The 12,151-nt window shown below is 38.5% G+C and overlaps 1 protein-coding gene across 3 annotated transcripts in view; it reads right to left on the minus strand.

The window, feature by feature from the left end:
- Positions 1-7,496: 7,496 nt before the first annotated feature.
- SUCLG2 (succinate-CoA ligase GDP-forming subunit beta) overlaps positions 7,497-12,151 on the minus strand; it is a 310,821-nt gene continuing 306,166 nt past the window's right edge. Inside the window, exon 9 of one of the 3 annotated variants that reach the window (XM_067755135.1) lies at positions 7,497-7,796. In XM_067755135.1, the coding sequence (XP_067611236.1) occupies positions 7,531-7,796 (266 nt within the window). In that variant the 3' untranslated portion in view covers positions 7,497-7,530. The remainder of the gene's footprint in view (positions 7,797-12,151) is intronic. The other 2 variants (XM_067755138.1, XM_067755132.1) reach the window with 2 other exon arrangements.

Consider the following 12,151-nt stretch of genomic DNA (forward strand, 5'->3'; position numbering starts at 1 on the left):
AGATACTAGAGTTTATAACACGTCCCTGAGTATTGCATTTATTGCCAAAGAATATGTAGGCTGATTATAGATTATATCCACTTGTGTGTATTCGCTGTACAAAACAAGTATAGCAGCTTGTAAAAAGTGAAAAAGTTCTTGGCTGACATTGTTGAAATCTCTTACAAATCAAGCTACAATGAGAAAGCTGAAAAAGCTATTTTATAACAATATGTAAGAAAAAAATGATTTTGTGGACAAACGTATGTTTTAAGCGGACAAAATATTTTATAATGTTTTTCTATTTTAACTGAAGTACTGCTTTCTTCTGGAAGTACTGTTTTCTTCTTATTCGTTGCTCAAAGAAAAATTGGAAAGCAAGTAAAAATAGTTAATGAGAAAACTACTGTTATTAGACTGGCATAGTTGTAAAGGTATAAATTTTCTTCCATGTAATCTGAATCTTAAAACTTAGCAAACATGAACATATTAAGAGATAGAATAGAAACTTCATTTTATTTATTTTTTTAAACATCTTTATTGGAGTAAAATTGCTTTACAATGGTGTGTTAGTTTCTGCTGTATAACAAAGTGAATCAGTTATACATATACATATGTTCCCATATCTCTTCCCTCTTGCGTCTCCCTCCCTCCCACCCTCCCTATCCCACCCCTCTAGGTGGTCACAAAGCACCGAGCTGATCTCCCTGCGCTATGCGGCTGCTTCCCACTAGCTATCTATTTTACATTTGGTTGTGTATATATGTCCATGCCACTCTCTCACTTCGTCACAGCTTTCCCTTCCCCCTCCCTGTGTCCTCAAGTCCATTCTGTACGTCTGCGTCTTTATTCCTGTCCTACCCCTTGGTTCTTCAGAACCATTTTTTTTTTACATTCCATATACATATGTTAGCATATGGTATTTGTTTTTCTCTTTCTAACTTACTTCACTCCGTATGACAGTCTCTAGGTCCATCCACCCCACTTCAAATAACTCAATTTTGTTTCTTTTCATGGCTGACTAATATTCCATTGTATGTATGTGCCACATTTTCTTTATCCATTAATCTGTTGATGGACGCTTAGGTTGCTTCCATGTCCTGGCTATTGTCAATAGAGCTGCAATGAACATTGTGGTACATGACTCTTTTTGAATTATGGTTTCCGCAGGGTATATGCCCAGTAGTGGGATTGTGGATCATATGGTGGTTCTATTTTTAGTTTTTTAAGGAACCTCCATACTGTTCTCCATGGTGGCTGCATCAATTTCCATTCCCAACAGTGCAAGAGGGTTCCCTTTTCTCCACACCCTCTCAAGCATTTATTGTTTGTATATATTATGATGATGGCCATTCTGACAGGTGTGAGGTGATTCCTCATTGTAGTTTTGATTTGCATGTCTCTAATGATTAGTGATGTTGAGCACCCTTCCTTGTGTTTGTTGGCAATCTGTATATCTTCTTTGGAGAAATGTCTATTTACGTCTTCTACCCGTTTTTGGATTGGGTTTTTTGTTTTTTTGATATTGAGCTGCATGAGCTGCTTGTATATTTTGGAGATTAATCCTTTGTCAGTTGCTTCATTTGCAAATATTTTCTCCCAATCTGAGCATTGTCTTTTCGTCTTGTTTATGGTTTCCTTTGCTGTGCAAAAGCTTTTAAGTTTCATTAGATCCCATTTGTTTATTTTTGTTTTTATTTCCATTTCTCTAGGAGGTGGGTCAAAAAGGATCTTGCTGTGATTTATGTCATAGAATGTTCTGCCTGTGTTTTCCTTAAGAGTTTTATAGTGTCTGGCCTTACATTTAGGTCATTAATCCATTTTGAGTGTACTTTTGTGTATGGTGTTAGGGAGTGTTCTAATTTCATTCTTTTACATGTAGCTTTCCAGTTTTCCCAGCACCACTTATTGAAGAGGCTGTCTTTTCTCCATTGTATATTCTTGCCTCCTTTATCAAAAATAAGGTAACCATAGGTGCGTGGGTTTATGTTTGGGCTTTCTATCCTGTTCCATTGATCTATATTTCTGTTTTTGTGCCAGTACCATACTGTCTTGATTACTGTAGCTGTGTAGTATAGTCTGAAGACTGGGAGCCTGATTCCTCCAGCTCCATTTCTCTTTCTCAAGATCGCTTTGGCTATTCGGGGTCTTTTGTGTTTCCATACAAACTGTGAAATTTTTTGTTCTAGCTCTGTGAAAAATGCCATTGGTTGGTAGTTCAATAGGGATTGCATTGAATCTGTAGATTGCTTTGGGTAGTACAGTCATTTTCAAAATGTTGATTCTTCCAATCCAAGAACATGGTATATCTCTCCATCTGTTTGTAGTGTCTTTAATTTCTTTCATCAGTGTCTTATAGTTTTCTGCATACAGGTCCTTTGTCTCCTTATAGGTGGGTTTATTCCTAGGTATTTTATTCTTTTTGTTGCAGTGGTAAATGGGAGTGTTTCCTTAATTTCTCTTTTGGATTTTTCATCATTAGTGTATAGGATTGCAAGAGATTTCTATGCATTAATTTTGTATCCTGCTACTTTACCAAATGCATTGATTAGCTCTAGTAGTTTTCTGGTAGCATCTTTAGGATTCTCTATGTATAATATCATGTCATTTGCAAACAGAGACAGTTTTACTTCTTCTTTTCTGACTTGGATTCATTTTATTTCTTTTTCTTCTCTGATTGCTGTGGCTAAAAATTCCAAAACTATGTTGAATAATAGTGGTGAGAGTGGGCAACCTTGTCTTGTTCCTGATCTTCGTGGAAATGGTTTCAGTTTTTCACCATTGAGGACTATGTTGGCTGTGGATCTGTCATATATGGCCTTTATTATGTTGAGGTAAGTTTCCTCTATGCCTAATTTCCGGAGGGTTTTTTATCATAAATGGGTGTTGACTTTTGTCAAAAGCTTTTTCTGCATCTTTTGTGATGATCGTATGTTTTTTCTCTTTCAGTTTGTTAATATGGTGTGCCACACTGATTGACTGGCATATATTGAAGAATCTTTGCATTTCTGGGATAAACCCCACTTGATCATGGTGTATGATCTTTTTAATATGCTGTAGGATTCTGTTTGTTAATATTTTGTTGAGGATTTTTGCATCTATGTTCATCAGTGATATTGGCCTGTAGTTTTCTTTTTTTGTGGCATCTTCATCTGGTTTTGGTATCAGGGTGATGGTGGCCTTATAGAATGAGCTTCGGAGTGTTCCTCCTTTTGCTATATTTTGGAAGAATTTGAGAAGGACAGATGTTAGCTCTTCTCTAAATGTTTGATAGAATTAGCCTGTAAAGCCATCTGGTCCTGGGCTTCTGTTTCTTGGAAGAGTTTTAATCACAGTTTCAATTTCAGTGCTTATGATTGGTCTGACTATATTTTCTGTTTCTTCCTGGTTCAGTCTTGGAAGGCTGTGCTTTTCTAAGAATTTGTCTATTTCTTCGAGTTTGTCCATTCTATTGGCATATAGTTGCTTGTAGTAATCTCTCATGATCCTTTGTATTTCTGCAGTGTCAGTTGTTACTTCTCCTTTTTCATTTCTATTTCTATTGATTTGAGTGTTTTCCCTGTTTTTCTTGATGAGTCTGGCTAATGGTGTATGAATTTTGTTTATCTTCTCAAAGAACCAGGTTTTAGTTTTATTGATCTTTGCTATTGTTTCCTTCATTTCTTTTTATTTCTGACCTGATCTTTATGATTTCTTTCCTTCTGCTAACTTTCAGGGTTTTTTGTTCTTCTTTGTATGAACACTTTAGGTGTAAGGTTAGGTTGTTTATTTGAGAATTTTCTTGTTTCCTGAGGTAGGACTGTATTGCTATAAACTTCCCTCTTAGAACTGCTTTTGCTGCAACCCATAGGTTTTGTGTCGTCGTGTTTTCCGTGTCATTTGTTTCCAGGTATTTTTTGATTTCCTGTGTGATTTCTTCAGTGCTGTCTTGGTTATTTAGTAGTGTATTGCTTAGCCTCCATGTGTTTGTATATTTTACAGTTTTTTTCCTGTAATTGATATCTAGTCTCATAGCGTTGTGGTCAGAAAAGATACTTGATATGATTTCAATTTTCTTAAGTTTACCAAGGCTTGATATGTGATGCAAGATATGATCTATCCTGGAGAATGTTCCATGAGCACCTGAGAAGAAAGTGTATTCTGTTGTTTTTAGATGGAATGTCCTATAAATACCAATGAAGTCCATCTTGTTTAATGTATCATTTAAAGTTTGTGTTTCCTTATTTATTTTCATTTTGGATGATCTGTCCATTGGTGAAAGTGGGGTGTTAAAGTCCCCTACTATGATTGTGTTACTGTTGATTTCCCATTTTATGTCTGTTAGTATTTGCCTTATGTACTGAGGTGCTCCTATGTTGGGGCATAAATATTTACAATTGTTATCTCTTCTTCTTGGATTGAGACCTTAATCATCATGTAGTGTTCTTCTTTTTCTCTTGTAATAGTCTTTATTTTAAAGTCGATTTTGTCTGATATGAGAATTGCTAACGCAGCTTTCTTCTGATTCCCATTTACATGGAATATCTTTTTCCATCTCCTCACTTTCAGTCTGTATGTGTCCTAGGTCTGAACTGGGTCTCTTGTAGACAGCATATATACGGGTCTTTTTTTTGGTATCCATTCAGCCAGTCTATGTCTTTTGGTTGGAGCATTTAATCCATTTACATGTAAGGTAGTTATCGATATGTATGTTCCTATTACCATTTTCTTAATTGTTTTGGGTTTGTTATTGTAGGTCTTTTCCTTCTCTTGTGTTTTCTGCCTAGAGAAGTTCCTTTAGTATTTGTTGTAAAGCTGGTTTGGTGGTGCTGAATTCTCTTAGCTTTTGCTTGTCTATAAAGGTTTTAATTTCTCCATCGAGTCTGAATGAGATCCTTGCTGGGTAGAGTAATCTTGGTTGTAGGTTTTTCTCCCTCATCACTTTAAATATGTCCTGCCACCCCCTTCTGGCTTGCAGAGTTTCTGCTGAAAGATCAGCTGTTAACCTTATGGGGATTGCCTTGTATGTTATTTGTTGCTTTTCCCTTTCTGCTTTTTAATATTTTTTCTCTGTATTTAATTTTTGATAGTTTGATTAATATATGTCTTGGCATGCTTCTCCTTGGATTTATCCTGTATGGGACTCTCTGTGCTTCCTGGACTTGATTGACTATTTCCTTTCCCATATTAGGGAAGTTTCCAACTATAATCTCTTCAAATATTTTCTCAGATCCTTTTTTTCTCTTCTTCTTCTGGGCCCCCCATAATTCGAATGTTGGTGCATTTAATGTTGTCCCAGAGGTCTCTGAGACTGCCCTCAATTCGTTTCATTCTTTTTTCTCTATTCTGCTCTACAGTAGTTATTTCCACTGTTTTATCTTCCAGGTCACTTATCCATTCTTCTGTCTCAGTTATTTTGCTATTGATTCCTTCTAGAGAATTTTTAATTTCATTTATTGTGTTGTTCATCATTGTTTGTTTGCTCTTTAGTTCTTCTAGGTCCCTGTTGAATGTTTCTTATATTTTCTGCATTCTATTTCCAAGATTTTGGATCATCTTTACTATCATTACTCTGAATTCCTTTTCCAGTAGACTGCCTATTTCCTCTACATTTGTTTGGTCAGTCGGATTTTTACCTTGCTCCTTCACCTGCTGTGTATTTCTCTGTCTTCTGATTTTGCTTAACTTACTGTATTTGGGGTCTCCTTTTCGCAGGCTGCAGGTTCGTAGTTCCTGTTGTTTTTGGTGTCTGTCCCCAGTGGGTAAGGTCAGTTCAGTTGGTTTTGTAGGCTTCCTGGTGGAGGGTACTGGTGCCTGTGTTCTGCTTAATGAGGCTGGATCTTGTCTTTCTGGTGGGCAGGGCCGTGTCTGGTGGTGTGTTTTGGGGTGTCTGTGGACTTATTATGATTTTAGGCAGCCACTCTGCTAATGGGTGGGGTAGTGTTCCTGTCTTGCTAATTGTTTGGCATAGGGTGTGCAGCACTGTAGGTTGCTGGTCGTTGAGTGGAGCTGGGTCGTACCGTTGAGATGGAGAAATCTGGGAGAGCTTTTGCCGTTTGATATTACGTGGGGCTGGGAGGTCTCTGGTGGACCAATATCCTGAACTCCACTGTCCCACCTCAGAGGCTCAGGCCTGACACCTGGCTGGAGCACCAACACCCTGTCTGCCACACGGCTCAGAAGAAAAGGGAGGAAAAAAAGAAACAAAGAAAGAAGAAGAAGAAATAAATTAAATAAAGTTATTAAAGTGAAAAATAAAAAAATTATTTAAAAATTTTTAAAAAGTAATAAAAAATAGAGAAAGAAGAGAGTAACCAAACCAAAAAACAAATCCAGCATGATAACAAGCACCAAAAACTATACTAAACAAAACAAAACCAGACAGTCAGAACCCTAGGACAAATGGTAGAAGCAAAGCTATACAGAGAAAATCACACAAAGAAGCATACACATACACACTCACAAAAGGAGAAAAAGGAAAAAATATATATATCTGTTAAAAAAAGGAAGAGAGCAACCAAATCAATAAACAAATCTACCAATGATAGTAAGCTCTAAATACTAAACCGAGATAAATATAAAACCAAAAACAAATTAGATGCAGAAAGCAAACCACAAGTCTACAGTTGCTCCCAAAGTCCACCACCTCACTTTTGGGATGATACATTGTCTGTTCAGTTATTCCAGAGACGCAGGGTACATCAAGTTGATTGTGGAGATTTAATCCGCTGCTCCTGATGCTGCTGGGAAAGATTTCCCTTTCTCTTCTTTGTTCGCACAGTTCCTGGGGTTCAGGTTTGGATTTGGCCCTGCCTCTGCGTGTAGGTCGCCTGAGGGCGTCTGTTCCTCACTCAGACAGGACGGGGTTAAAGAAGCAGCTGATTAGGGGGCTCTGGCTCACTCAGGCCGGGGGGGGAGGGAGGGGTATGTAATGCGGGGCAAGCCTCTGGCGGCAGAGGCCGCGTGACGTTGCAACAGCCTGAGGCGCGCCATGCATTCTCCCGGGGAAGTTGTCCCTGGGTCCCGGGACCCTGGCAGTGGCGGGCTGCACAGGCTCCCGGGAGGGGAGGTGTGGAGAGTGACCTGTGCTCACACATGGGCTTCTTGGTGGCGGCCGCAGCAGCCTTAGCATCTCATGCCCGTCTCTGGGGTCCGCGCTGATAGCCGTGGCTCGCGCCTGTCTCTGGAGTTTGTTTAGGCGGTGCTCTGAATCCCCTCTCCTCTCGCACCCCGAAACAATGGTCTCCTGCCTCTGAGGCAGTACCAGACTTTTTCCCAGACTCCCTCCTGGCTAGCTGTGTCTCACTAGCCCCCTTCTGGCTGTGTTCATGCAGCCAACCCCAGTCCTCTCGCTGGGGTCTGACCTCCGAAGCCTGAGCCTCAGCTCCCAGCCCCCGCCCGCCTCGGTGGGTGAGCAGAGAAGCCTCTCAGGCTGGTGAGTGCTGGTTGGCACCGATTCTCTGTATGGGAATCTTTCCACTTTGCCCTTTGCACCCCTGTAGCTGTGCTCTCCTCCGTGGCTCCAAAACTCCCCCCGTCCGCCACACCCCGTCTCCACCAGTGAAGGGGCTTCTAGTGTGTGGAAACTTTTCCTCCTTCACAGCTCCCTCCCAGAGGTGCGGGTCCTGTCCCTATCCTTTTGTCTCTGTTTTTACTTTTTTCTTTTGCCCTACCCAGGTACGTGGGGAGTTTCTTGCCTTTTGGGAAGTCTGAGGTCTTCTGCCGGCATTCAGTAGGTGTTCTGTAGGAGTTGTTCCACACGTAGATGTATTTTGGATGTATTTGTGGGGAGGAGCGTGGTCTCCACGTCTTACTCCTCTGCCATCTTGAAGGTCCCCCTTCATGTAAATTTTAAATAGAAAATGATCAATCTTGAATAAATGTGTCTAACACCAATGGTTATGAGTAGTCTTTTCTGCAATTAGGTATAATTTAATGGCAATTTTTACAAAAATGGCTACAATGTAAGTGGATGGAATGTTCTTTCCTGTAAACCAGGGACGGGAACTGTCAAATATAATTCATCCAAATATATCCCTCTCCAGTGAAGAGTAAGGCACTGGGCGAGATTCCGACCTCACCAGGTAGAAGGGATCATCCCCTCAAAAAACACTGCCCACCCTACCTTGAAGGGCTTCCGACCGTCGCCCAGATGCAGTGGAGTACAACTGGGCACAGAGGCACTGATATGCCTTCTATGGTTCACCTGCTGGCACTTGCCTGGCTTTGACACGGTTATGCAGGCACATGAGCCTGTGAATGTGTGGGTCCAAATGTGCACGTGAACACATTTTGCCATAACCAATGTTCTGGAGGGAGTAACAGAATAATAATGCAAGATTCTAGGCTTTTATAGCAAATGGGAGGAGGGTATCACCAAGCCTATGTTTCTAGAATCAGAAAGATTTTTACAACTTGGACTTAATCAGCTTGTCTCTCCAAAGGAAAGTGGTTTGAAAGTCATCCTGTGCCTGCAGCTCAAGCAGAGCAGATAAAAAGATCTATGAAGGAGAGGTAGAAAGCTACAGGATCAAGCAATCAGAAGGAGAAGCCCAGCACCTTCCTTTAAATGTTAGGGAGCTCATTCCTTTAAATGAGGAATAACAGGAATCCTACCCTAGCACACCGCAGGGTGGGACAAGAATGACAGACACTTAAAGGAGAAGCTTAGAACACCTGGCCAAAGATTTTCAGCAGCTGTCAAGAGAGGAAAAGTGAAATACTAGAGCCTCATTGTAACAATGTATGCATACCAACGTATGTGCACACACACCCCCACACACATGCACAAATACATGTACACACCCCTGCACACACCCACATACATGCACACATATGCAAACACATGTGCAAAAACGTGCAAGTATTTGAATTTTATTAATTTCTATGCTTATATTTATTATTTCTTTCCTTGTACTTGCTTTGGGTTTAATTTGATCTTGTTTTTCTAGTTTCCTAATTAGATTAAGAGGCTTTTCATCTTTTCTAATCCTATGGGTTATTTAGAAGTGCACTGTTTAGTTTCCAAGCGTTTGGAGAGTTTCCTGTGCTCTTTCTGTTTTTCATTTCCAGCTTGAGGGCACAATCTGTACAATTTCAATTCTTTAAAATTTGTTGAGGTTTGGTTTATGGCCCACTTATGGTCTATGTTAGTATATGTTCTATGAATGCTTGAACAGAATGTGTATTTTGCTGTAGTTGGGAGGAGTGTGAGTGTTCTATATGTTTTGATTAGAACCTGTTGGTCAATGGTGTTGATGATATATCCTTGTTGATTTTCTGGATCGTTGTTCTATCAATTGTTGAGAGAGGAATGTTGAAGTCTTCAATTATAATTGTGGTTTTGCCTATTTCTCTTTTCAGTTCTATCAGTTTTTACTTCACATATTTTGGTTATTTGATGCATACACATTTAGGATAGCTATACTACTTGGTGGATTGACAATTTCATCGTATGTATTGACCCTCTCTCTGTCCCTGGTAATTTTCTTTGGTCCAAAGTCTACTTTATCTGACATTGTATAACCACACCCACTTTATTTTGTTTTCTTTTTTTTTAACTTTATAAATAACAGCTTTACTGGTATATAATTCAGATACCATAAAATTCACTCTTTTAAAGTATACAATTCAGTGGTTTTTAGCATGATTACAGAGTGGTATAACCATCACCACTATCTAATTTTAGTACATTTTCATCATCAAAAGGAAGCCTCATAGCCATTCCTTCGTGCATTCAGCCCCTGGCAACGCTAACCTACTTTCTGTCTCTATGGATTTGCCTATTCCAGACTTTTCATATAAATGGAATCATACAATAGGTGGCCTTTTGTAACTGACTTCCTTCACTTAGCATAAGGTTTACAAAGTTCCTCCATATTGTAGCATGCATCAGTACTTCATTCTTTTTTTTGGGCTGAATAATATTTCATATGGATATACATTTTATCTATTCATCAACTGTTGAACATTTCGGTTGTTTGCCACTTTGGGCTATGATGAATACTACTACTATGAACATTAATGTACAATTTTTCATGTAGACATATGTTTTCTTTCTCTTAGGTATATGCCTAGGTTTGGAACTGCTGGGTTATATGGTAACTCTATGTTTACCATTTTGAGGAATTGTCAAACTGTTTTTCAAAGTGGCTTTACCATTTTACAATCTCACCAGTCATGCATGAGAATTCCCATTTTCCACATCGTCACTAACACTTGTTATTGTCTGTCTTTGATTTAGCTATCTCAGTATGACATGGTATCTTAATGTGGATTTGATTTGCATTTTTCTGATGACTAATCATGTTCAATATCTTTCCATGTGTTTATTGGCCAATGGCATATCTTATTTACAGAAATGTTTATTCAACTCCTTTGCCCATTTTTGTAATTGGATTATTGAGTTGTAAGAGTTCTTTATATAAAGTCCCTTATCACAAACATGATTTGCAAATATTTCTCCCATTCTGTGGACTGTCTTTTCACTTTCTTGATGGTATCCTTTGTAGCAAAAATGTTTCAATTTTGATGAGATTCAGTTTATCTATTTTTTCTTTTGTTGCTTTTGTTTTTGGTGTCATACTTAAGAAACTATTGCCTAGGTCACAAAACTTTACTCGTAAGTTGTCTTATAAGAGTTTTATAATTGTATCTCTATCATCTAGATCCATTTTGAGATAATTTGTTTATGGTATGATTAATGTTTGCTTGGTAAATCTCTATTCATCCTTTTACTTTCAACCTACCTATATCATAATAATTGAAATGAGTTTCTTGTAGACAGAATATAAGTTGGTCATTTTTTTAATCCATCCTGCTAATCTCTGTCTTCAAATTTGTGTACTTAGAGTATTATGGCTTAAGTCTGCCATTTCATGTTTTGTTTCCTGGGTCTTTCCTCTTTTTTATTTCTTTATTTTCTTTTTCCTACATTCCTATGGATTACTTGAACATTTTTTAGAATTCCATTTTGTGTTATCTACGCTGTTCTTCCCTGAGGCCAAAAAGAAAACTCTGGAACACATCCCCATGTCATTCCTGGGTTACAAGGTTCCTAGCTGGTTGTCCTTTTTTTCTCCATCTTTCAGGGTCTCCCTGTATTTGTTTAACCTATAATGTCCGGAATTTGTAGCTTTAGTTATTGTGAAGGATCAGGGAAAGTACATCTATTTCATCTTTCCAAAAGCAGAAGTTATCATTCAGAAAAAATTTTAAAACCCTATTGTTCAAATCCACACTGGCCAAATCTGAGTGAGATTTATGATTCTTCTATGATCGTGTTAGAGTGCCCACTTCCCTCACTTTAAATTTCTTTTCTGTCATGGCTAAAGTAATTTCACTATGGTACCTTATAACAAGAAAAACTAGTCTTCTTTATGGAGATCTAAACCCAGCCTTTGCCTAGTAATATTTGCCAATGTTAGGAGCCAATTATAAACTTTTTGCAAGTCTTATTTTTTGTTCTCAAATTCATTCAAGCTTTTGCTTACCTCTCAGTTTAGTCTTGATGAAAATATGGCTGGTTTATTATTTAATGGTTCTCAAAGTGACAAAACTATGTTAATCTTTTACAAAATCTATATTGCTAAGATGGCCATATTTAATAATATTGAATATAAACCATATACAACACCCAGTAATGAGCACAAGTCTATAGTTGATGAGTTGGTATATCGATAAGTTCTGACAGAAAACAGAAAGCATATTCAAATTAAGATAATTAGAGGAGGTTTTATTTTACAGAAACTACACAAAACTACAGAAAACTATTTACAAAAATGATATCGCAAAAATAAAGTGTTAGTGGTAGCTCAGCTCTCACCATACCCATGCCCACAATGTCAGAAAGAACAGTTACCATTACCACCTGGAAGGTGAGAATCATGCAGAGAAGTGTACTCTGAGAGCAGTTTAGAGAAAATGCAGGACAAGGTAACCTCAGAGAAAGGAAGAATAAATATCCAGACCTTTCTTCCTTTTCCCCCTCCAGTCTCCTCTCAGGGTTCCCAATGGTTGAAATCAAAAGGAAGCCAAAGGACAAGGAAGCTCATGGCAGTCTCTTGGGACAGAAACCCAGGTTAAAAAAAAAAAAAAAAAAAAGGTACACAGGGGATCTGGATGGGTGAATGGAAGATATTCAGCTTGTTTGGTTTGTATATTAGTATCCAGGTACAAATAAGAGCAGATGGGT

This window comes from Pseudorca crassidens, chromosome 10 (genome assembly GCF_039906515.1).
Source record: "Pseudorca crassidens isolate mPseCra1 chromosome 10, mPseCra1.hap1, whole genome shotgun sequence".
Taxonomy (NCBI): domain Eukaryota; kingdom Metazoa; phylum Chordata; class Mammalia; order Artiodactyla; family Delphinidae; genus Pseudorca; species Pseudorca crassidens.